Genomic DNA, 25,898 nt, shown 5'->3' with positions numbered 1-25,898 from the left:
ACTCTAGATCTGCTTGACTTCAGGGTAAGATGATCCTCATGACAGTATTCAAGGACAATGCTAGATGTGTTCTGGTCAGAAAATGCATACTTTTAGATGTCTCAGCAGTCATTCCATGCATGTTTGAGGAAGCTTAAGTATTCCAGAAAGCCAATTAATAGGACTAGAATGATTTTTAAGTATGGGAGACACTGTGGTTAATGGTAACATTCTAATTTTTGTGTTAAATTTTATTCCTTATAAAGAATACTTAAACTTGTTTATGATGAACCACAAAGACATAACTAATATTAGTGTTATTGAGAATCAATAGAAGTTGTCATGTTTTGAAAATCCAGTAATTGTACATTGTTCTAATGTTTAGGCTAACATTTTAAATTTGTCTTTACTTAATGAAAGGGCTTGGTAGTTCTAGGGAGATGACTTACTGGGCAAGAGTGCTTGCTGTGAAATCAAGAGGACCTGAATTTAAATCCCTAGTATCTACATAAAAAAAAAAACCCCAACAGTTTGGGGGTGGGGGGTGCAAGCCCCCCCACCTTTCAGGAGGCAGAGTCAGGAGGATCTGTGAGTTTTAGGCCAGCCTGGTCTACAGAGGGAGTTCTAGGACAGCCAGGGCTACACAGAGAAAACCTGTCTCAAAAAACCAAAACCGAAAAACCAACATGTGTTTATAACCTAGTGTTGGGGGTATGAAGACTGAAGGATACTGGAAGCTCAGTCTAGTTAGCCTAGTGAGTTTCAGATTCAGTGAGAAACCATGTCTCAATAAATAAGGTAGAGAACCATAGAAGATGCCCAGTGTTCTCCTCCTTGCATGCACCCAAGCAAAGCAAATGCACCCCCCCACCCCCGTGTGTGTGTGTGTGTGTGTGTGTGTGTGTGTGTGTGTGTGTGTGTGTGTGTGTGTGTGTGTAACACACACATACTAAATTAAAAGTTAGGTACAAAGGGAGTGGTGATGGTGTTTTAACAGTTCTCCTGAACTGAGTGACCTAGAGTCAGTTGTCTTTTGAGCCCAAGGGTCATATAATAGAATCTCTGTGTTTTGGGGGAGGAGAGACTTGAGTTGGTCTTGATAATCTCCATGCTTTTGTTGTACTGCCAAGTAGTAGATATCTCTTCAGTCACTTTTATTTCCTTTTTTAACAAACCTTCTTTGGGATTTCCAGGCACTTAATTGCCTATTTAAGTTCCTTGATCTTTTGGTTTGTTGAAACAGGGTCTCATTCTATAGCTGAGGCTGGCCTTAAACTCAGCATTATCACTGGGCAGTGGTGGCTCCTTTACTTACTGAGTTATGTAAATGGAGTATATGTTATGCCTGAATGTATATACACCATATTTGTGCCTGCTACTTGAAGAGTGTGTCAGATCCCCTGGAACTGGAGTATACATGTTGTGAGCTATCATGTGGGCAGAGGGAACCAAATCTAGGTCCTCTGGAAGAACAGTAAGTGCTCTTAACCACTGAACCATCTTTTCTGTCCCAACTATACTTTTATTATTGTTGTTTTTTTCCTAACTGTAAGTATTTTTTAAATGTTTTATTGCAATAAAAAGTTAGCTTGAGCCAGGGTGTGGTGGCACACACCTTTAATCCTAGCACTTGGGAGGCAGAGGCAGGCCAATCTTTGTGAGTTTGAGGCCTGTCTGGTCTACAAATCAAGTTCCAAGACACCTAGGGCTATTACACAGAGAAACCCTGCCTCGAAGTTAACTTGAGGCATTAGGATCTGGTGTATCAACATCTTTATTTGGGACATGGAGATTATGCCTAAAGATTTGGGTCACTTTTAGCCTTAAGCATGCTTTATGGTTGATTGATATTGCCTTCTATGATGATACTTTTGAGTACTTATAATTGGGCCCAGCTGAGGGTCCTTTTGGTAGAGCCACAGTAGAACTGGGGTTTAGTGCAGCTACTAGTCATGATGATATACAACTCGTCTTCCTCTTTTAGGCCTTTACTCATTGGATTGAGTAGAATCTTTGATGTAGATATAATAGCATATTTTTGGAATGTTCACCATTGGGTACAGCAATGAGAAAGACACTTCCTAAAATGTAAAAGAAATTTTACACTTTGAGGCAGAGCATGGTTGCCTATTATTATAATTCTAGTACTCAGGAAGCAAAGGATTGCTTCAAGTTCAAGACCAGCCTGGTCTACATAGTGATATCTAGGCTAGCCAGTGCTATATAACCAAACCCTGTCTCAAAAACAAAAGAAAAAACAAAGCAACCAAACAAATGGAAAATTGCATTGATTTCCCTGATTCCACATGTATAGTAATTGTCGTGATGACCTTGGAATTTTAAGTTCCTTGGCAGTTGAAAATGGGAATTTTTGTAGCCTGTTCCTTTGTTAGCTTATCTGGTATTGCGGATTTTCCCTGTTGCAGGACTGGGTGAAAGCTTTTTCTGCAGCAGTCATGTTGAAAACCTTGTGTTGACTTACCTCGTGTTCTGAAATGGGAGCATAAAAGTTTACTCGGACACCTCGTCTTAAAATAGCAAAACTTGCTGTTTTCTGCAGATCTAGGACCTTGTTACAGAACTCTGCCCCCCAAAATGTGTTTACAGAAGAATGTGCTGTGATTAGAGAAGAATATGCTGGTGTGTAGATTTCAAACTCTCTGGACAATATGAATAACCCTGTCTTTGTTTCTACAGTGGGAGCCAAGAAGAAAGGTTTGCTCCCGGGTGGAACAGGGATTATCCTCCTCCTCCCCTTAAGAGTCATGCTCAAGAGAGACACTCTGGCAACTTTCCTGGCAGAGATTCACTTCCCTTTGATTTCCAGGGGCATTCAGGACCTCCCTTTGCAAATGTAGAGGAGCATTCTTTCAGCTATGGAGCTAGAGATGGACCACACGGTGACTATCAAGGAGGGGAGGGACCTGGACATGATTTCAGAGGGGGAGACTTTTCATCCTCGGATTTCCAAAGCAGAGATTCAGCACAGTTGGACTTCAGGAATAGGGACATGCATTCTGGGGATTTTCGGGATAGAGAAGGACCACCTATGGACTACAGGGGTGGAGATGGTACGCCTATGGATTATAGAGGCAGGGAAACACCTCATATGAATTACAGAGACAGGGATTCTCACCCTATTGACTTCAGAAGTAGAGATGTTCCTCCATCTGACTTTAGGGGGCGGGGCACTTATGATTTAGATTTTAGAGGCCGAGATGGATCCCATGCAGATTTTAGGGGAAGAGATTTATCAGATTTGGATTTTAGATCCAGAGATCAGTCTCGTTCTGATTTTAGGAACAGAGATGTATCTGATTTGGACTTGAGGGATAAAGAAGGAACACAGGTAGACTTCAGAGGCCGCGGTTCAGCTACTACTGATCTAGACTTTAGGAGTAGAGATGCAGCGCATTCAGATTTCAGAGGCAGACACCGTTCTAGGACTTACCAAGATTTTAGGGGCAGAGAGGTAGGACCTTGTATGGAATTTAAAGATAGGGAGATGCCTCCTGTGGATCCAAAAATTTTGGATTACATTCAGCCTTCTACACAAGAGAGAGAACATTCTGGTGTGAATGTGAACAAGAGAGAAGAACCCACACATGACCATGCAATGGAAATGGCTGCGTTTGGTGTTCAGAAGGGAGAATTTGAGCATTCAGAAACAAGAGAAGGAGAAACACAAAGTGGAACCTTTGAACATGAATCTCCATCAGACTTTCAGAACAGCCAAAGTCCAGTTCAAGACCAAGACAAGCCAAAGCTTCCTGGAGGTGAACAGCAGAGTTCAGATGCTGGTCTTTTTAAAGAAGAAGGTGATTTGGACTTTCTTGGCCGACAAGACACTGATTACAGAAACATTGAATACTGTGATGTAGATCACAGATTGCCAGGAAGCCAGATTTTTGGCTATGGTCAAAACAAGTCTTTTCCACAAGGCAAAATGTCCCGAGATGCCCAACAGGAACTTCAGGTATGTTGATGAGGTAGTTCATAATGCTTTTCTCAAGGGTGAAGTGTAGAATGCACTTATACAGCCATTCAAAGCAAACTCTGTATTTGAAAGTGGAATAATGGAGTTTAAATATCCAGAGAAAGACCCTTGACTCAGATCGTGTTTTTTATGTATGTTTAGTCGTCATTTTGCTTTATTGTGCTTATTTAAATGACCTGTGATAAATTGATTTCAAATTAGCCCTCTTCAGGAGTAGGTCTCACCGCTTTTCAGTCCCTGTGATTTAGGATTTATTTTCTTATTTAAGGTCATTTAGAGAATGCTTAGAAATGTTTTTACATTCATGAGGATATGATGTTAATGTTACAAGGCTCCTGTTATAGCTAGCTTAATTAGCTTAAATGTTAAGTTTCTTAAATCTAAGCAAGGAGAGTTATATTTGCAATTTAAATATGAAAATTGTTTTAAAATAGTTTTTACCTATGTCTACTAAGGTTTATTTGTGATCTTTTTGGTTTTTTTGAAACAGGGTTTCTCTGTGTGACCCTGGCTGACCTGGAACTAACTGTGTAGACCAGGCTAGCCTTGACCTCAGAGATCCACCTGCCTCTGCCTCCTAGGTACTGGGATTAAAGGCATGCTCTACTATGCCTGGCCTGTCTCCTGGTGATCTTAATACTTGGAAACAAAATAGTAGGTTTTGAGAATTTTAGAGCATGCTTTTTTTATTGTTTTAAGACTCCCTCAGTGAGCCTTGGTCTTAGCATACTTATAATTCAGTGATATTAGGGGAAAAATGAGAGATAATTTTAAGCTCTCATTTCTTCAACATAATGCAAATCACTTTTGATCTTTATTTCGTATTGGGTTTTATTTTACATGTAAAAATAAATCTATTTGTGAAATAACTTTACATTCTGAATTCAAGGATCAAGATTATAGGACTGGCCCAAGTGAGGAGAAACCTAACAGGCTTATTCGATTGAGTGGGGTGCCAAAAAATGCCACAAAAGAAGAGGTAAGGCATATGTTCTCTGTCTCTGTCAATGAAAAAAAAAGAGCCCAGATGTGGTGGCACATGCCAGTAATTCTAACACTTGGGAGATACATGCAGAAGGATTGCCAATTGAAGCCAACCTGGACTACATTGTGAGATTTTGTCTCAAAATGAATAAAATAAAATAAAATAAACTTCACTTTCAAAAATTATAGATTTAACAGAACATATAAAGAAATGTACAGAGTCAAGATACCTATAACCAGTACTCAGGAGGCTGAGACAGAAGGATGAAGAAGAGTTTGAGCCCTGGGAAAGGATAGTGGGGCAGGGTAGAGATGAGCAAGTACAATGATATTTATGTATAAAAATATTACAGTGAAACCTATTATTTGATATACTAAGTAAAAGTAATAATTAAAATTCCAAAACAATTCAGTGCTAATGTTGGGCTTGGTAACAAAAGTTGGTAGCATAGGCTGAGTCAAGATTGTAAGTTAAGATTGTAAGTTCAAGGCCTACCTGGGCTGAAGAATGAGCTCAGGACAACCTGGGTTATTTAGTGAGACCCTGTCTCAAAATAAAAGTATAAAGAACTGTAAATACAGTATTTATTTTGTGCATACCTTAGGTTCAATCCCCAGTGCCTCTCACCTCCACACCTCCCCCAAAAAAAGAGAGAGGGAGACTACCCTGGGCCAACTACCTAGCTACTTTCAACCTACCTTACTTAGTTTTAACATATAGAATACCTATAGTACAGTATTGAAGCCAGGAAATAACTTTGGAATAACCTGTAGAGCTTATTTGATGTCACTGATACAAAGTTTGTAAAATGGCACATGATAGTTACCTTCAGACATGATAATTATTCTTGAGACCATATTCTATCTGTAGTACTTGCACAGAGATGCAGTTGATTTACAGCAGTAAAGGCCGGGAGTCAGTGTAGTGGTGTGGTGGCACCTGCCTTTAACCCTAGCACTCAGGAGGCAGCGCTTCGGGGATCTAGTGTTTGCAACTGTGGCATACATAGGGAAGTCAGAACAATTTGCAGGACTTGGTTTTATCTTTTTCTTTTGTGTGTGTGTGTTTGCTTGTTTGTGAAGGGGACTGCCACATGGAGGTGGGGGGCTCCCTTCCAGACCCCAGATTAGGCACAAACCACACATGCAAACACCTGTTTTTACAAAGAGATTGTTATTAAGAAAGTTAAAGTGACTGCTCTCTGACTCAGGCAGAAAACAGCTGCAAGTGACCTTGCAGGTATAATTTTTAAGAGGAGAAGGGGAGGTCTGTGTTAGATGGGCTAGGATGCAGTGGCAAAGGAGATGGGAACAAGGGAAAGAGGGCAGGGGTATTTGTCCAGAGGGATGAAGGACTGTCTCTGGACAGAGAGGAGACGGATGTGTTACATAGGCAAGTGGTGGTTTGTAAAGGTAAAGGGGAAACCTGTATTAGAATGAGATGTTTAATTTTAATTGGACATGTTAATTAGGTGAACCAAAGGAGGCTTTCTGATTGCTGGACTTTAGTAGTCAGCCTCAGGAGCAGGAAGTGGTCAAATAAGGGAATAGACCAGGGTGGCTAGCTTTAGCAATGTAATCTAATGGTTTTTTAGCAAGGCAGAGGGAATGGGGGAGAAGGACGAGCCTGCCAGAGACACATGCTCAGGTGGGTTACTGTTCTTCAGTTGTTCCTTCAAATGTCCCTGCCAGCTGAGTATCTTATCTGATCCAGGATTGGGCCATTTGAGATTGAACTCAAAACAGAACAAATAAGTAGACTAAGTTCAAATGCTAATGCCCTGGACTAGACCAGATTGTACTCAGTGCATTATTTTGTACATGAGACACAAAGCACTAAAGTATTACACACAGTAAGTAAAGATAGGTTTGGAATACATATAAATTTCAAAACCTGTGCTCTTTTTTTATATATAAAAATATTTTAAATAAAATACTTATTTTTATTATATTTTTAAAAATTCTTTTCAAATCACTTATGTGATTTGCCATTTGATATGACTAATTTCCATTTGTACTATTACAACTTGTATGCAAAACCTGTGCTCTTTAAAACTGTGCTCTTTTGCCTTTTCTGCAGAGTGTTGAGTGTGAATCCAAGGCCTTGAATAGGCCAACGCTAGGCAAGCATTGTTTTTTTTTTTTGTTTGTTTTGTTTTTGCTTTTTAGAGACAGGTTTCTCTGTGTAACAGTCCTGGCTGTCCTGGAACTCATTTTGTAGACCAGAACTGGCCTAGAACTCTCAGAGATGTGCCTGCCTCTGCCTCCCGAGTGCTGGGATTAAAGGCGTGTGCCACCATGCATGGCTCCTGAGTCATATTGTTAACCTAGTTTCTTCTGCCTATGTTTCTATTTCTTTTTCTCTTGTGCATCCCCAACCTCCATTTATTTGATTAGTGCCCTTGAGACTCTGGCTAGCTGGGATCATAGGTCTGGGTGGCCATGCCTAACTTTATTTATCACCTTTTGAATGCAAAGTGTGTGTGGTATTGTCGGGTGTTCTGTGTTCTGTTCGTTGGTCAAAGAAAGAGATCACACCAAGATGTAATTTTAGTCTCTCTGTGACAGCAGGAAGGTCCAGCCTCTGTTGAACTGAACCTCGAACAGCTGTACAAAGGCATATTTATTGGTTGTTACACAAAGTTGTTTTTTGAGTAGACAAGTTTCATACCTAGGTCCCTGATCTAATCCATATGTTTTTCTGAAGGAAAACATCACACTCTGCCACTTTATTCTTTATTGTGTACTGTTTTTGGTACCTGGTAATCCAGCAACTTCAGGTGTGCCAGGAGCGACTTATGACCAAAGTCATGCAAAGGCCGTAAAGCTCCCTCAGAAAAACAATTCTCTAAGTCACAGAAAGCATCACTGTTTTCCACAATGACTTCTTTAAGGTCAAAGTACTTCTACAAAATAGCTGTTTTAGTCTAATGTCATTCTAATGTTTACCATAGGTAGTGACTCTTCTAGATTCCTGCAACATGGATTAATTTTGTCTTTATAAAATAATCATAGTTTTAGGCTGGAGAAATGGCTCAGAGGTTAAAAGCACTGGCTGCTCTTCCAGAGGTCCTGAGTTCAATTCCCAGCAACCACATGGCAGCTCACAACCATCTGTTATGAGATCTGGTGCCCTCTTCTGGTGTGCAGATATACATGGAAGCAGAATATTGTATATATAATAAATAAATAAAATCTTTTTAAAAAATCATAGTTTTAAATTGTATTGAGTGAAAACCAGTAGGGAAATATAAAAATTAGTGTTTAACTAGCCGGGTGTTGGTGGCACACACCTTTAATCCCAGCACTAGGGAGCCAGAGGCAGGCAGATCTCTGAGTTCTAGGCCAGCTTGGTCTACAGAAGAGTCAGGATAGCCTCCAAAGCTACACAGAGAAACCCTGTCTCCAAAAACAAAAACATAAAAAATTAGTGTTTAACTATGATTTGTATCATTAGTGTAAATGTCATATTTTTGCAGATTCTTAACGCCTTTCGGACTTCTGATGGCATACCTGTGAAGGAGTTGCAGTTGAAGGAGTATAACACAGGTGAGTTTTTTAATGTGCATGTTATCTTGGGTTAGGAAGGGTCTTCAACAGATGTCTGCATTGTGTGCTACTCAAAAATTTGTTTTTTGAAATCACATGTAAGATTTCCAGAAGTTCCTGTTGGTGCCTTCAAATAACAAGAAGCTTTAGTCTTAACTGGTTCTTTGTATGGCTGTCTGTCCACACATGGACAGTGAGGATGCATGTTCCAGTTCTTGTGAGTGCCTGTGAGATATAAAAGTGAGTGCTGTAGTGTCTACCCTTGGATGTTTTATATATTTGTTATTCATGATTGTGGAATGCTTACATCTGAGCCTAGTGAGATTTAACTAGGTTAAATTTAACTGGTTTCTCTAATTTTGTCTTGCTCTGAGGTGAGTCCTGCCACAGCTCAGTTTTGAAATCTATGAATACATCTGGAAGAGCCTTTTCTTTAACTTCTGTCTGCAATTTGAAATGCAATGTATGTTGCTAGTATTTTTGAGTGCCACCTTTGATCACCTCCTTTAAATCTTAATATAGGAAAGTAAAAAGAAGTGAAATACCGTGCACTCAAAAGTTTTGCCAAGTATTTTTGGGACTCCATAATATGAAATAGATTAAAGATAATGGGCTGGGCAGTAGTGGCGCACATCTTTGATCCCAGCACTCAGAGGAAAAGGCAGGTGGATCTCTTGAGTTAAGGCCAGCCTGATCTACAGAGTGAGTTCCAGGACAGCCAAAGCTACACAGAGAAATCCTGTCTTGAAAAACCAAAAACAAATGAATAAGTAAATAAAAATTCAGGTAATATTTAAGTGATCTGTTTTGTAAAATTTTTGAATTGAAGAATATGAGCATTTATCATTTCACAGAACATGGAGTCATAGTAATACATTTCAAGGCATCTTCAAGCAACAATATGTCATATTTTATAGGATATAGTTTATTTTTATTATTTGTTTAACCTGTTATTTTTTTTCTAGTGCTGGGGATTGAACAGAGGCTGTATGTGGGATGGACAAGCATTTTATCTTTGAGCTATTAAACTGACCTTATAGTTAACTTTTAAATAATTTACATGGGAATGGAATTGGGAGGGGAAGGAGTGAATTTTTGAGACAGGGTTTCTCTGTGTAACCCTAGTCATCCTGGAACTCGATTTGTAGACCAGACTAATCTTGAACTCAGAGATACTCCTGCCTCTGCCTTCTGAGTGCTGGAATTAAAGAGCTTTGCCACCACTGCCTGACTTGGAATGGAATTTTTGTTTCTAATAAGATAGCTTGTTTTTTCTCATGGATTCTGCAGTGAAAAGTTAAACACAAAAATAAGTTATTGTGCTTAAAATAGTATGGCTTTTACATCTATAGGTATACTTTTCCTATAATTTGAGAGAAAAATCACAAGTATTATTTCTCAGAAAACAGTTATTTGTTTTAAATACACCCTCCCTGACTTTGTGGAAACATGATTAAGAGTAGATATGTTGTTCTTGTGAGCTTTAATTTTGTAATTTTGTAGGTGTTTGTTGCCTGTGTCTGATAAATGCTCTTTTTGAGAACTATAGATAGTATTTATAGGCTAGATACGCTTTTTAACTTACAGGGTGATAGCCTGAATTTCAGTCTTGTGTTGTGAACTATGCTTTCCTTAAGTATTGATATCATTAGTAAAGAAGAGATATCTTACTGTTTAAATAGCAGCAGTGCAAACTGTTTAGTTTCTTTAGTACTAAAGGATTTTCATTTCAACAGTCAGGTTTGCAAGCAAGGTAAAATTATACCAATGTCTATGACCCATAGGGGCAGATTTAAAGTTTGCTAACTGAAATAGTTACTGGAATCATAATTGGCAGACTTAAGGTATTGATATACATATAAAACTATTTAGGATGGTAGAAATAAAATCCTTAAGTAAACAGAATGATTGTATATTGAATATATCGTTTCTGTCTTTCTTTTTCTAATGAAAAGTTGGGTTACCAGTTCCATGTTATTGGTATTATAACTGTAGGTGACAAGTAGAATGAACTTTAAACACCACCAGTCAGATTGTGTTACTCTCATGTCCAAAACCTTTGTATAGTTGTTTATCTCATAAGAAAGGAATCCCAATTCCCTTTTCTAACTTACAAAGCAAAATGTAAGCTGGTCTATGACTGTTTGGCCTCATTTTGTATCATTTTCTAACTTCCTATTATCTGTAGCCAAGCTGAGCTTGTTGTCAGTCTTTGATCAGAACCTGCTCATTTCTTTGTCAGATCCTTTCTTTTAACTACTCTCTTCCTTTTGAGTCTCCACTTATCTTCTAGGATTTAGTTCTTGGCTTCCCCTTTACTTCACTTTTGAAGCTTTATCCACCATCCCTCCATAGTTAACCTTGATTTATAAGTTCTTATTTATTAGATATATAGGATATATCACTATTAACACTTTCGGTGTTTTTTGTTTGTTTGAAGACAGTGTTTCTCTGTGCACTCTGGCTCTCCTGGAACTCGCTCTGTAGACCAGGCTGGCCTTGAACTCAGAGATCTCCTGCCTCTGCTTCCCGAGTGCTGGGATTAAAGGTGTTTCCTGCCACTGCCCATCTGGTGTTTTTTGCATCTTATTCTTTTGTTTTGTTTTGTTTTGTTTTGTTTTTTCAAGACAGGGTTTCTCTGTGTAGCTTTGGAGCCTATCCTGGCACTCAATCTGGAGACCAGGCTGGCCTCGAACTCACAGAGATTCGCCTGCCTCTGCCTCTGGAGTGCTGGGATTAAAGGCGTGCGCCACCTACGCCCGGCTTGCATCTTATTCTTATTCTCAAGTTAACACCACTGGTATGCTTGGACTACCTACGAAGATCGAAGGCAAAAAGATCAGTGGAAAATTTTTTTTTTTTTTTTTTCATTTGAAATAAGGTTTTACTTCGTAGCCCTGACTGGACTAGAACTTACTGTGTAGACCAGACTGGTCTCAAACTCACAGAGATCTATCTGCCTGCCTCTGATTTCCAGGTGCTGAGTTAAAGGAGCACACTACCATGCCTGGCCCAAAAGTGGCTCATAAGTTATGATTGTGGCCCAGTGTTTTAAAAGTATGGGATGCTCTTCCAGAGGACCTGCATCCTAATCCCAGGATGCACTTGGAGGCTCACAGCCATCTGTATTCCAATTCCTGGGGATTCAATGCCTTCTTCTAGCCTCTGCAGGCACCAGGCATGCATGTTGTGCACAAACATACATTCAGGCAAAACACCCAAATAGATAAAATTTTTTTGTTTGTTTTTTGAGACAGGTTTCTCTGTATAGCAGTCCTTAGCTGTCCTGGAACTCATTTTGTGGACCAGTCTGGCTTTGAACTCATAGAGAGCTACATGCCTCTGCCTTGAAAGTGCTGGGATTAAAGGCGTGTGCCACCACTGCCGGGCTAAAAATAAATATATTTTTAAAAATTAAGATTGGCAGCTAAAGGCTGAGGAGTTGACACACTAGTTAAAGTGCTTGTCACCTTAGTATGAGAACCAGCACTCACATAAAATGTTGGCACCTCAGCACACAACCGTAATCCCAGCACTGTGGAGGTGGATTCAGATCCCTATGCTTGCTACCCAGCCATTCTTGCTAAATTGCTTAGCTCCAGTTTCAGTGGGAGAACCAGTCTCAAAAAATATGGAGAGGTTGGAGAGATGGCTCAGTGGTTAAGATCACTGGCTATAGCCAGGCAGTGGTGGTACACACCTTTGATCCCAGCACTTCTGAGGCAGAGGCAGGTGGATCTGAGTTTGAGCCCAGCCTTGTCTACAAAGTGAGTTCCAGGACAGCCAGAGCTGTTAAACAGAAAAACCTGTCTTAAAAAAAGAAAAAGAAAAAGAAAAAAAGTAAAAGAGCACTGGCTGCTCATGCAGAGGACCTAGGCCTAATTCCCAGCCACTTACATGGTGACTTTCAACTATCTGAAACTCAGTCCCAAAGGATCTAATGCCTTTTTATAAGACACCCCCTCCACACACATACATCATTGTACTTAAGAGGTAAAAAGAGAAGGATAAAGAGTTTAAGGTCTGCTTACAGTGTATAAAAAGTTCAATGCCAGTCTATATCTTGAGACCCAGTCTTAAAACCACTGTGACAACCGAACTAGCCAGTTGTTTAAAGATTGGGTGATGTCCTGCCAGAGTCAATGCTAGATAATTGTTACCTATAATATAGTAGATGGATTTAGAATGTGTAGAACCAATCCTTTTAGTTTCATTATAAAGCCAGATAACGATGATACATACACACTTGTAATTCCAGCACCGAGGGAACCAAGGTATAGAATTGCAAGTTTCAGGTCAGTCTGGAGTTAGATAAAACTGTCCATCTGTTTACTGCTCTCCCCCCCCCATAAAAATCCACCTTTGAAATGTTGACGAGAAACTTGTTATTTAAGATATCTTTGAATTTTGTAATTACAAATAAGAGATTATACATCTTTTCATTTTTCATTTAATCTTTGTGAACATAGCTTCCTTAATTACATATTACCTTGACTTATATTCCTGGGAAAGTGTCAGGAGTAAAATGTCTTTCAATGATTAGATAATCTTTGCAGTATACTGCATACAGTTGGAATACTATTCAGCACTAGAAATAAGGAAACTGCTCGTATATGATAACAAAGGAATTGTGTGGGTGGAAAGAAACCAGTTAACACAATATATACTTACATAAATCTCCATTGAAAGGAATGAGTTGTTAAAATACACTGAAATGTGGATGGGCCTTGAAAAGATGAAAGAAGCCAGACACAATCTGCCACATGGTTTTGTGACTGTATTTTTATTGAATATCCATAATAGGTCTAGCCACAGAAACAGAAAGAAAATTAGTGTGAATAGGGAATGGCTGTTTAATGGATATGGGATTTCTTTTTAAGATGGTAAAATGTTTTAGAACTAAGTAGTACAATATTGTGACTATACTGAATTATATACTTTAAAAATTATTTATTTGTATGTGTACCTTGTGAATTTTTGTGTACCATGTGAGTGTAGATACCTGTGTCAGTTAAAAAAGGGCCTTGGACCCCTGGAAGTTACAGATGATTATGAGCCACTATGAGTACTGGGAACTGAGCCCAGGTCCTCTGTAAGAGCCATAAACACTTTTAATCAATGAGCTATGTTTCTAGCCCTGCACTTTTTTTTGGAGGGGAGGGGTTCTCATGTGCCTTAGGCTGGCCTCATTCTGTATATTTAGCCAAGGGTGACCCTGAAGTAGCTTCTCCTTCCTGGATGCTGTAATCATGGGTGTCCACTGTCATGCCTGGTCTGTGCAATGCTAGCAGTGAGTGCATTGTGCATACTAGGTAAGCATTCTGTCAACTGAGCTATTTGTTGTTTTTGTTTTGTTTTTTTTTGTCAGGTAAGATGAGGTGGTATGAATAGGGTCACACCAAATAGCTTTGGCTGACTGGAATTTGCTTTGTAGATTAGAGATCCACCTGCCTCCAGAGTGCTGGAGTTAAAGGTCACTGGGCCCAGCCTAAATCTACAGATTTTAGAACATGGGTTTCTGGCTTGTGTATTCTATTTTTTGGTAACATCTTATGATTCAGCCTTTGTAAGGGCATCTGTTATTTCTTACGCTCATGAGTTCTATTGGCCTCAAAGTTTAAAGAACTTACCATTCTGTTAGCTTTTTAAAATTTTATTTTTGTGTATATGGGTATTTTGCCTGCATGTATGTACTTGTATCATGTGTGTAGAGGATTAGACAATAAATATTAGAAATATTTATTTGTGCCGGGTGGTGGTGGCACACACTTTTAATCCAAGCACTTGGGAGGCAGAGGCAGGTGGATCCCTGTGAGTTCCAGGCCAGCCTGGTCTACAGAGTAAATTCCAGGACAGGCTGCAAAGCTACACAGAGAAACCCTGTCAGGAAGGAAGGGAGGGAGGGAGGGAGGAAGGAAGGAGGGAGGAGGAAGGAAGAAGGAAGGAAGGAAGGAAGGAAGGAAGGAAGGAAGGAAGGAAGGAAGGAAATGAAATATTTATTTGTTGCATATCTAAGTTTTATAAGGGGTAAATAAGTCGGGACTTTTCAGGGGTCTAGTAAGAAATGATTAGGAAAGTAGAGAAAAATGGATACAGCCTGGGTGCTGGGGTTATCAGGATATATCACTACTTTTTTTTGTTTGTTTGTTTTTTAGACTTGGTCTATTATGTAACTCTAGTTGTCCAGGAATTTGCTAGGCAGCCCACCTGCCTCTGCCCCCAAATGCTGGGATGAAAGGCCTGCAGCACCACTCCCTTCTCTAAAAATAATTGTTTTTACTTTATGTGTATGAGTGTTTTACCTGCATGTATATAAGTGTACCCTATGTATGCAGTGTCTACAGAGGCACCATTCTGTGCCAAGTGCTTTGCTAGGATTGGAGACAGTAATGAAAAGACTTTAGTCTCTATCTGGGACCTCAGTTATTTGGTCAGTTTGCTACAGGTGATCTTCTGTGTTGATCCTTTATTACTCTGTCCGTCCTCCTGGGATGAAGTGTGTTCTTGCCTTGGGAAAAACAGATTTACAAAGCTTTTTGTTGTTGTTTGATTTTCTGGTTGGTTGTTTTGTGCACAGGGGATGGGTGGAAGGTAATTTGGAGAAGTGAGAATATAATTTGAATGAGATCACTGGCTTTGTTTTAAAAAAATTATCTGCTCCCCTTTGACATAATTAACTTAAAGTAGCCTGTGCTTATTTCTTCTCATCTTGACTCATTCATTAGATTATGGTCTCTAAGGTAGGATGTTATCCTCCTTGTGTTCACACAGTACCATCACTGCCAGTGTAGTGAAAATAAATTGAATAAGAAAGCCTTCTAATAATTGTTTCCTTGGACCCAAACTATTCATTATCATCAGGATAAAATGACCCCATGACTAATTTTAGATTTTGAAATAAAAACCAGTGGGCTGTGGTGATACCTACCTATAATCTCAGCACTAGGTAGATTAAAGCAGTAGGATTACTAGGGGTTTGAGACCATCTTGGTCCATGTAGTGAGTTCAAGACTAGTCTAGGTAGCCTATATAGTAAGATCTTGTCTCAGAAGATGTAAAAAGGAAAACAGCATTTTATTTATTTGTTTGTTTGTTTGTTTGTTTATTTAGATTTTATTTATTTAGCCACCTGTGTGTTTTCCTTATTTTATCTGCTCTATTATAGACCAGCGATCCTTTTTAAAAATTTATTTTTGTTATATGTGCATTGGTATTTTGCCTGCATGTGTGTCTGTGTGAGGATGCCAGATCTTGGAGTTAAAGACAGTTGTTAGTTGCCATGTGGGGGCTGGGGATTGAACCCAGGACCTCTGGAAGAGCAGTCAGTGTTCTTAACCACTGACCCATCTCTCCAGCCGCACCTCCCCTCCAAGCAATCCTTATATACATAGTTGAAGGGAAGCAAGTTAGAAATACTCATAAAATGTCAAAGTGATGAGTCTCACGTGACCAGTTCATTCCTCCCAGAAGGTAGTTTGACATATAAATCAGAGATTTTCTTAATTTTAAAAAACAAGTTTCTAGGCTTTTTGTTGTATTTTGCCCATTGATAGCAATCCAGATACCTGAATCAGTTCTGTTTTGGTTTTTGCTAAAAATCTCTTACCTTTTTGATACATTACTTTTCTTCTAAACTCCCATATTTTCAAAGAAATAAAAATAGGGAGGTTGGTTCCCTACAATTTCTATCACTGTTTTCTTTTTTGAGTCAGGATCTCTCTACATAGCGCTGGCCACCCTGGAATTCACTGTGTAAACCAGACTGGCCTCTGTAATAGGCTTTTTCTTTTGGACCACCAACCAGTTCCCAAATCATGACCCGGCAATTTGTTATTAGTTTTGAATGCTCAACCTAGAGTTGCCTGCTTCTGGGTAACTTTTTTTCTTTAACTTAAATTAGCTGGGCGGTGGTGGTGACACACACCTTGTGTAATTCCAGCATGAGGGAGGCAGAGGCAGGTGAATCAATGTGAGTTTGAGACCAGCCTGGTCTACAAGAGCTAGTTCCAGGACAGCCTTCAAAGCCACAGAGAAATCCTGTCTCGAACCAAAAACAAACAAACAAACAAACAAAAAACCTTAAATTAACCTGTTTTTCTTTATCTATCTTTTGCCTCAGAGTTTTTTTTTTTTTTAACCTTTCTTCTGTGTATCTTATTTTCACTGCTTCCTGTGTCTGGCCGACTGGTAGCTGCCTGGCTGGCCCCAGATGTACCCCTCTCTTTCTCTTACTTATTCTCTCTGCCTGCCAGCCCCGCCTATCCCTCTCCTGCTCAGCTATTGGCCATTTAGATTTTTATTAGACCAATCAGGTACCTTAGGCAGACAAGGTGAAACAAATGCAACACATCTTTTCATAATTAAACAAATACAGCATAAACAAATGTAACACACCTTTACACCATTAAAGTAATGTTCCACAGCATCAACAAATCTTTGCCTAGTTAAAATAATTTTCCACAACAGGCCTCAAACAGAGAGATCTGTCTGCCTTTGTCTTTTGAGTGCTGAGATTAAAGGCATGCAACACTATGCCTATTCTATCAGTTGTTTTTGTGTACATTTTAAATTCATAATACTTTGCTTATACAGACAATACTTTTTGTTTAGAGAGAGTTTTATTTGAATCAGATTTCAATAAAATAAACTGAAACTCCCACAATCCTGATTTCTTTAAAATCCTGGAGAGAGGGCTCTCGGGTTAAGAGTGCTTGCATGCCTTTAATCCCATATAGTCTGGAGGCGGAAGTAGGGAGTTCCAGGCCAGCCAGAGTTACATGGTGAGAACCTGCCTTAAAAAAAGAGTGCTTGTGTACTTCCAGAAGACCCAAGTCCAGTTCCCAGCACCTATGTTGGGCACCTCATTACTGCCTGTTTCTCAGCTATAGGGGATTTGATGAACACAAGTACACAAAGTGAAGAAAACAGATAAAAATCTATATCCATAATCCCCTTTTTACATTTCGTAGTTGGTATATCTAGCCTAGGATTGTTGCATGTCAGTCAGTAGTCTCTTAAATAGGAAGGAAATTCATCTGGCTTTATGTTAATTGAGCTTTTCTAGAGAAATTTAAAGGAAGTGTTGCCTGTCTCATGTGCCTAAACAAAATGTTTGTTACAAAAGGTGGGCCCGCCCCTTGCCCCTCCCCACCTACTGCCGCTGGGAAAGTTGGTCCCTGGGTTATGAGTGTAGGAGAACTGATTCAGTCCCTCACCAGCTGCAGCGCTTGGGAGAGTAGGTCTTGCACCTCGCCTGGGCAACACAATAGAGCTGACCCTGTTGATTGGAGCACAGGTGATCTGACCATCGAGTGTGCCCTGGGCAATCCGGCCCTACCCTTCAACTACCATATGGACAAGAGAGCCCTCTCCTGTCATCCGACCCTCACTGCCTGTGCCTGGTGGGAGAGCTGGCCCTGCCTGTCACCAGCTGCAGCACTAGGGAGAGTGGAGTGGACCCAGCTCCTCACCCAAACAGCACAATAGAGCTGAACCTGTTGGTAGGGGCACAGGTGACTGGGGGGTGGCAGCATAAGAGTAGGAGAACTGACCCCCCCCCATCTGCCATGCCCTCACCCCTTGCCACCTGTGGCAGTCAGAGAGCTAGCCTCAGGGCACAAGAGTGGGAGAGCTGGCACTGCACCTGGCCTGGGCAAAACAGTAGAGCTGGTCCTGGTGAGGCCTGAGAACAGAAGACCTGGTCCTGCCCCTTGCTGCCTGCTGTAGTGGGTGAGCTAGATGGGGTAATGCTGGATAACTAGCCTTGGTGATGTGAATGAGGGGAAACTGGCAGGCTAACTAACACCCAGGCCCAGAACCAGGGCTATGATTTGGCCCACCCCAACGTCTACCTCATCTATGAACTGCTGGAGCATGTGAAGGGGCCAGATCTGCAGATACAAAGCTGCAGGATCTCCATGACACAGGACAGCAACAGGATATCCAAGAGGAGTTCCAGTGGGTATAGCAGAAGCCAGAAGCCTCAAACGAGACTCAATGCATTGTACACCTACAAGTTAAGATGTATGGATTAAAGGGTACTAAAGTTTCCATGCTGAGACTTTTCTTTCGTTTTTAAAATGTTTGTTTCTGGTTTTGGTTTAAGTTTTTTTGATTTTCTTTTAAACTTTATTTTGTTGTGGCTGGTGATAAGGGCACAGGGCAGATATGGAGGGATGGGGAGATGAATGGGATCAGGATGCATGCTGTGAAATTCACAAAGAATCAATAAAATAATATATTAAAAAAAAAAGGTGGGCCTGTTGTAAACTAACATTTGACTTAAACAATCTGGGATTGTTTTCTGTACCTTATTCCTCTTTAAATACCTAATTATTTTTCATAAATACTTTTTGGTAATTAAATGATTAATAAAGATCGATAAGATTTGAAAATTTACATTTACTTATTTGTGTGTGTGTGTGTGTGTGTGTGTGAGAGAGAGAGAGAGAGAGAGAGAGAGAGAGAGAGAGAGAGAGAGAGAGAGAGTGCTAGGGTGGAGATCAGAGGACAACTTGGGGGAATTGGTTTTCTTCTTCCACCATGAGTCCTGCAGGCAAATTCAGATCTTGTTAGCCAAGATTTGCAAGTGTTACATTTTTAGATTTTTCTTTCCCCTGTTCTATTTTTATCTTTCTTAGCTGTCTGAAAAAGCTTAAGGGATGTTTACATTCTAGAAGATGTGTGCATTTAGGTTAGAAAATGGAGTCAGGTGTGCTTCTTTTAGTAGTCATATAAATAAGTACAAAGACCTTTAGCCTACCGAGATGTCTTTCCAGAAAACCAACATTAGCTTAAAAGGTAATAAAATAGACATTTTGTTACTTTCTTTGGTAAAAATCTTTTTTGTGGAATTGTTAGCAGTATTTACCATCTTGAGTCCAAGTAATTCTGAATACAGGATTCATTGTTGGGCTTCAGAATGTTACTTCTCTAGATAAAATAATCTTCTGTGACTACTATACTTTTCCTATAAATTATCAGATTACCATAATTGTAAAATTTGAGAAACAAGAAAATCCCAGGTTATTTCATCATAGCAATACAATCATATTGTTTTGTATACAATTGTATTGCAGTAATTTTCAGATATTTGTGTAATCATCTGGTTGCTTGAATCCTGCCTCCCTCCCTTACATTCTGTGTCCTGTTTTCCTTTTCACTGAATCATCGTGGAGGTAGGGATAAGACCTGGCTAAGGCTTTGCTTGGTTTCTGATTCCAAGTTTCTCTGAGTGTGAGCATTTACTGTGCTGGCTGTGCTTCTGTTATTTAAAGTGATATATTTTCCATAATTGTGGCCCTTAAATGCAAGCCAACCTCTTCATCTGGTGTCAACCAAAGGAAAACTGATCTGTTGCAACGCTGGAGGAAAAACTGGCAATGTTGGATTTACCTATATTGAAAGATGGTATGTTGTTCTTCACCTTGGGCTCTCCAAGTATAATTTTGACAGTGCATGGTTTTTATCTCATATGCTAATTTTTGTCTCTAACTTATGAGTTAGATTCAGTTTGTATTTAATTCTAGGCTTTTTTTGTACAATTTACATAATTATCCATAAGGGTGTATTCATTTTTAAAGCTTTAATTGCTATATACTTCCATATTGCTGCATAATTTTTACAGCCATCTTTTATAATAAGAATTTATAGTTTTTAACTTTTCAGAAGAATTGTGGCAGCCAGAATTGAGGGTGAATACTTCCTTTGCCCATTCACATAGATTCTACTGTAAATATTAAAATAGGGAGGGAGGAGGGAACTAGGATGGTATGTAAAATGAAAAAAAAATTAAATAAAAAAATTAAAACAGGAGTGACTATTGTGCTGCTCTTTTCAGTATTTCTTAGTTACAGAAAGGGCTCATTGTCCTTAGGCATGTGGGACTCGTATTGAGGCTGAAAAAAAATAGAAATTAAGATTATTTATTTAAATCAATCTTAGGGTCTTGTTGTTGAGTGAAAGGCTAGGGCCTAGAGACACTACTCAGGAGGCTGAGGCAGGAGAATAGCAGGTTTAAGCAGTCTAGACTGCACCCTGAAGTTTAAGGTTAGCCTGGGAGCAAGGAATAGAGACACTCTCCTGTAATTCCAACACTCTGTTGGTAAAAGCAGGAGAATTGCTCCAAGTTAAAGGCCACACAGGGCTACATAGCAAGGCCCTGTCTCAGATAATTAAACTAAGTAAAACAAAACAAAAATAAGTCAGCCTGGGCAGCATAGCCTTGTCTGAGAATAATACCAAGTGGTTAGCCCTGAAATATTATATCCTTACAAGCAACACTAAGTGGACTCAGCAGGTTGTATTTATAGGTTTATGTGCTTAAATATGTAACGGTAACAAAGAAAAAGAGGCCCTGAATTGGAGTGGGAACATGAAGGTGGGGCATGAGAGAATTTGGAGGGAGGAGAGGGGAAGGGAAAATGAAATAATTGTATTTTAATTTTTAGAAACTTTTGAATAACAAGATAGACTGTTGAGACGGTTCAGCAGGTAAAGGTGCTTGCCACTAAGTCTGACACCTCTGTGCCATCCCTGAGGCCCAAATGATAAAAGGAGAGAAAAGGATTCTGAAAAGTTGAACTCTGAGCTGGGGCAGTAGTGGCCCACACCTTTAGCCCCAGCACTCGAAGAGTCAGGCAGATCTCTGACTTGGAGGTCATATGGTCTACAGAACAAGTTCCAGGACAGCAGGGCTACACAGAGAAGCCCTGTCAGGAAAAACAAAAAAACAGCAATAAAAAGTGATCTCTAATCTCCGCATGCATGTAAACACATGTGCTGTAGTGTTTTTTTTTTTTTTTAAGTGCATAGAAGACAAAATTAGATTGATATACCTCAGTTGTATTCAACCCTTAATATTGAAAAAAAAATGAAAGAGAATACAGTGTGGTGATTAGTGGTATCTATTTGAATCTGAACTGCTTGGGTTTAACAAGCTTAGCACTGGTATTAAAACTAAGGCGTCTTTGAGCAAATTACTTATCCTTTCTTTGTTTCCCCATGAGTAAACAAAATAATTACCTCTAGTAGTTTTGTGGGGATTAAAACAGTACATGTAAAGGATTTTGTAATAGAACCTTGTTTGTAACAGGTACTATGTAAATACTTATTATCATTGTTTTTTGGCAATTTCTGAAAATCTTTATGATACAACTATAAAGTTTGAATACATACAGAGAATGCTTGGAATCAAGATTGGGTACCATTTAAAAAAAAACTATATAATTAAACTTTAAATATGTGTTCTTTTGATAGCAAAATTTCAGTTCAGAGTTCAGTTCAGAAGAAACTTGAGTGGTAGGCTTGTGAACTTCATATTATTGTAAAGTTGATACATACAGATGCTCATTGTGTCTCCTATGTATACTTCCCAGTGACTTTCGTATTAAAACCTGCTTATTCATGAACAAAGTATGAATGTTGTCATCTTGTTCTTCCCACAGAGCCTGTTTTCCTCTGGGCCACAGTGTTTGCTTCTTTAATCATAGCAAGGAAATTTAGGGCTTTGCAGTCTGGTGTTGTCATTTTTTTTTTTTTTCATTTTGACAGTTATGGAGAGAGTTTTGTTTTCCATACTCTAGGGAACTCCTTTGATAATGTTTTTAGTGGTAATCAAAGCATTCAAGAGAACATCTGTTTGATCCATGGCCACCCCTTTCTGATTATGGACATGCTTTTGAGTTTTCGAAGTAGAAATTTGGTGATAAAAAGGTATCTATGTTTTTTTGTGTTATTCTTTGATGCTTTGAAAGAATATTTAGAACCATTTACAAAATATGGAATGTCTTATGTATATTTTTATATAATATATACTGTATATATCAACCTGAGTTTGTTTAGAAAACTCCACTTGATAGTAATTGAGTAACAAAATTTGCATAGTTAATAGGTTGCATACAAATATGTATACTAAAGTATTAGTATGGTATACTAATAAGAGGAAACTGATTTTTGTGTTAAGTTTAAGCAAGCTGGAGTTGGCCAAAGCTGAGAAATTAGGTGTGGTGGTACATACCTTTATTCCTAGCACTCTGGAGGCAGAGGCAGGTAGATCTCTATAAATTGAATGACAGCCTGGGCTACATAGTGAGTTTCAGGCTAGCCAGAGTTACATGACGAGACTGTCTTTAAAAAAAATTCTCTCTCAGTGTGAGGTAGTCCTGAGGTTTTGAGAAACATTAGTTTCTTCTTTCTGGTCATTTCCTATCATAATATCATTATATAACAATATTTTGTTGTTAAAATAGTTATCAAGTCTAAAGTCAAAGTTATTACTAACAAAACATTTTAGACCATTTATTTCATGTAACAAGGAATCAAACCCATTTTGCCAAAATTGATATTTTTCTGTGGTTTATTTTTAATTTTTAAAAAGAATCTAAAAGATTTATTGTTTTATATGTATGAATGTTTTGCCTGCATATATGTCTGTGTACCATATGTGCGCCTGGTGCCTGTTGAGATCAGAAGAGGGCATTGCATCCTGTGGAACTGTAGTTACAGAGAATTGTGAGACTTCATGTGGGTACTGGGAACACAACCTGGGTTCTTGGGAAGAACAACAATATGCTCATCGTTGAGCCAACTCTCCAGGGTCTCACTATTTTAGTCCAGGCTGACTTTGAATTGAAACTTTCTTTGTGTCTGCTTCCTGTGAGCTAAAATGACAGGCATGAGCCACAACTCACAACTCTCTCTCTCTTTCTCTCTCTCTCTCTCTCTCTCTCTCTCTCTCTCTCTCTCTCTCTCTCTCTCTCTCTCTCTCTCTCTCTCTCTCTCTCTCTCTTTTGGTCTCTTGTTGGTAGCAGATTTTTGAATCCAGAACCTTATGCACTACTGAGTTAGACTCTAGCCAAGTTACCTCTTTTTGTGCTTTTTCAAGACAGCTTCTCTATGTAGCCCTGGCTGTCTTAGAACTTGACCTGTAAACTGTGGCTTTTGATACCTTAATTCAATGAGTATCAGTTTCTTCTTGTCTACTTTATGCTTAAAATCCACATAGGTTTTATGTTATATTCTTCCCTTCTGTTTATTTTTCATCTAAATAAATTACGATCTATTTTTTTCTGTTCTGTTTGCATAGTGTAAGTTCTAGAGGTGAGTTTCTTTATCCTATGAGGAAATGGAGGAAGTGTGGAAGCCACATGTGGAAGGAACATCACAGTGACAAGTGTATTTTTGTAGTCGTGGCAGCAGTATTGGGAACTATGAGACAGGTTAATAAGTAGAGTTCAGCAGACTGTAAATCCCATGACTCCGAGTTTCATGGGTCATTAGAGCCTCGGGTATGTGCTGCAGATTATGCTTTTCCAGGGTTAAGATGACAGGCATTTTATGATACCTAGAGTTATTGAACATGCATTGATTACTAACAACTGCTGTCTTTCCCCCTGCTTGCTCTACCATCAGCTTTTTGCATGTAAGCACAATTTTGGATCCAGCTATTCATATTTATGCTCTTATATCTTCCTCCTTTCATAAAGATTTTAGCTAGTTTTGACTTGAGTTTGAAATGGGGTGGTGGTGGTGATGGTGGTGGCTGAAACGGTCTGTTGCCTGTCAACCGGAAGCCTCCTGTGGTATCCAAATGGAATAGTTGCATCATTCAGTCAGCACTTCTCTTTGAAGGTGGTTGCTGCTTGAAGAACGATGACTCTTAGCATAGCTTCAAAATAATTTGCTTTTCTTCCTTCTCTTTGGATACATTTTTTTCAGATACTTTCTGTTCTTGTTGGCTATTTTTCCAGAAGATTCAGCCTGCCATTAAAATGTTTTGGGTCCCACATGAACTTTCTGTGACTTTACTCAATCTGGGGAAGAGGGCAAAGAATCTTGGTTAATAGGAAAAAAAGCCATTTTGAATGAATTTCAAACTTCAGAAACACCCAGACTTTTCCTCCAGTACTTTTTCTGTTTGTGAAAACACCTTTGCCTAGTGTCAAGGAGGGAGGGGATAGTTGGGAGGGCTTGTGTTTAAGGGGTTCAGAACAGGGGATATAAGTGTGTCTTTTATGTTTGCAAGGCACTAACACCACTCCCGTCTGTATTTAAATGCTGTCCCCAGGTTACGACTATGGCTATGTCTGCGTGGAGTTTTCACTCTTGGAAGATGCCATCGGATGCATGGAGGCCAACCAGGTTGCTTTATACTTCGGTCAAATGATGCTGAAAGGATATATATTTTTATATATGGGGAGGGAGGGTTTCAAATAATTTCACTTGGAAAGGTACAAGAAAGCCCTACCAAAACCCAGTTGTACAAAGAAACTTTTTTTAAAAGCTGGGAAATTTTTATTTAGAAGAGTTAATGTGCATAGATTACATTTTAGAAACTAGGGTCCAGTTCCAGTTTGACTAGCTTCCAGAGTCTGTACATGGGAATTCTGACAGACCTGGAGTGTTTCCCTCTGCAATGTGATAAAGTTGTGTGGGTTCCTGATGCAAATGATCCTCTGTTATCTAGGCTCTCAAGGATGTGCCTGCACAGGAATTCTAGGTCAATCAGTGGTCATACCCAGACTTAGGATGAAGGCCACTAATGGTGATTCCTATGGCTCTAAGTTTCTACCTATATGTGTTATATTTGAAAGATGCCATTGAGGAAAAAAGAGGAATGGTTAGTTTGTGTCTGTCTCATTTACTGCTGTTCTCTGCCAGTTGGAGTTTGTGTTCAAGTCATTGGCTGCTTATAGTCAGAGCTGATGAATCTTGAGGCCACAGCTACGTTTGAACTTTCAGGAATTACTCAGCTTTCCACCTGGAATTGTCATCTCTGTCTAATTGAACCCTGGCTAGTAGTTTGGGAAGGAATTACTAAATAGAATCCTTCTCATTTTGTATTTTTCCCCCCTTTGGGTAAATCAGTTCGCTTTGTCTCAGGTCCTCCATCACGAGATGGGAGTGGCAGCTTAGGGATGTAGTTTGACTGTTAACTATCTGCTGTCTATACTTAGAAGCATCTGTGCATCACAAAAGAAGGTTCTGCCAAAGGAGAATGATTGTATGAAATCTTTTCTGTAGCCTAGTGCTTTCTAATCAGCTATGTCCCATTTAACATGAGTAATGGAATTTACTGCTCCCACCCCTACCCTTTTCTTTTCTTTTCTTTTCTTTTTTTTTTTTTTTTTTTTTGAGACAAGTCCTCACTATGTAACCCTGGCTGACCTGGAACTTAAAGAGATCCATCTGCCTCTGCCTCCTGAATGCTGAAATCAAAGACCTGCACTACCATGCCCAGCTTTATTGTTACTTCTTCAAGGGGAGGGATTTTCCCTTATTGAAATGGAGATAGTACTCTGGGTTGTTTACCTATTTGTTTGTTTGTTTGTTTTAAGGCATAATCTCATTCTGTAGCCCAAACAGGCCTAGAATTAACTGTAGTCCAGCA

At 39.3% G+C, this 25,898-nt stretch overlaps 1 protein-coding gene across 5 annotated transcripts in view; it reads left to right on the top strand.

Moving 5' to 3' along the window:
• Rbm6 (RNA binding motif protein 6) overlaps positions 1-25,898 on the top strand; it is an 89,529-nt gene that overhangs the window by 19,362 nt on the left and 44,269 nt on the right. For 4 of the 5 annotated variants that reach the window (XM_027414496.1, XM_027414497.2, XM_027414498.2 and 1 more), the window contains 4 exons: positions 2,677-3,955; positions 4,866-4,955; positions 8,440-8,509; positions 24,576-24,649. In XM_027414496.1, coding sequence (XP_027270297.1) covers positions 2,677-3,955; positions 4,866-4,955; positions 8,440-8,509; positions 24,576-24,649 — 1,513 coding nt within the window. Of the gene's footprint in view, positions 1-2,676; positions 3,956-4,865; positions 4,956-8,439; positions 8,510-24,575; positions 24,650-25,898 lie in introns of those variants that run through there. The other variant, XM_027414500.1, reaches the window with a different exon arrangement.

The sequence above is a fragment of the Cricetulus griseus genome, chromosome 4 (genome assembly GCF_003668045.3).
Source record: "Cricetulus griseus strain 17A/GY chromosome 4, alternate assembly CriGri-PICRH-1.0, whole genome shotgun sequence".
In the NCBI taxonomy this organism is placed as follows: Eukaryota; Metazoa; Chordata; class Mammalia; order Rodentia; family Cricetidae; genus Cricetulus; species Cricetulus griseus.
Note: the sequence above shows the minus strand (reverse complement) of the source record. Positions and strands in the feature narration are given on the sequence as shown.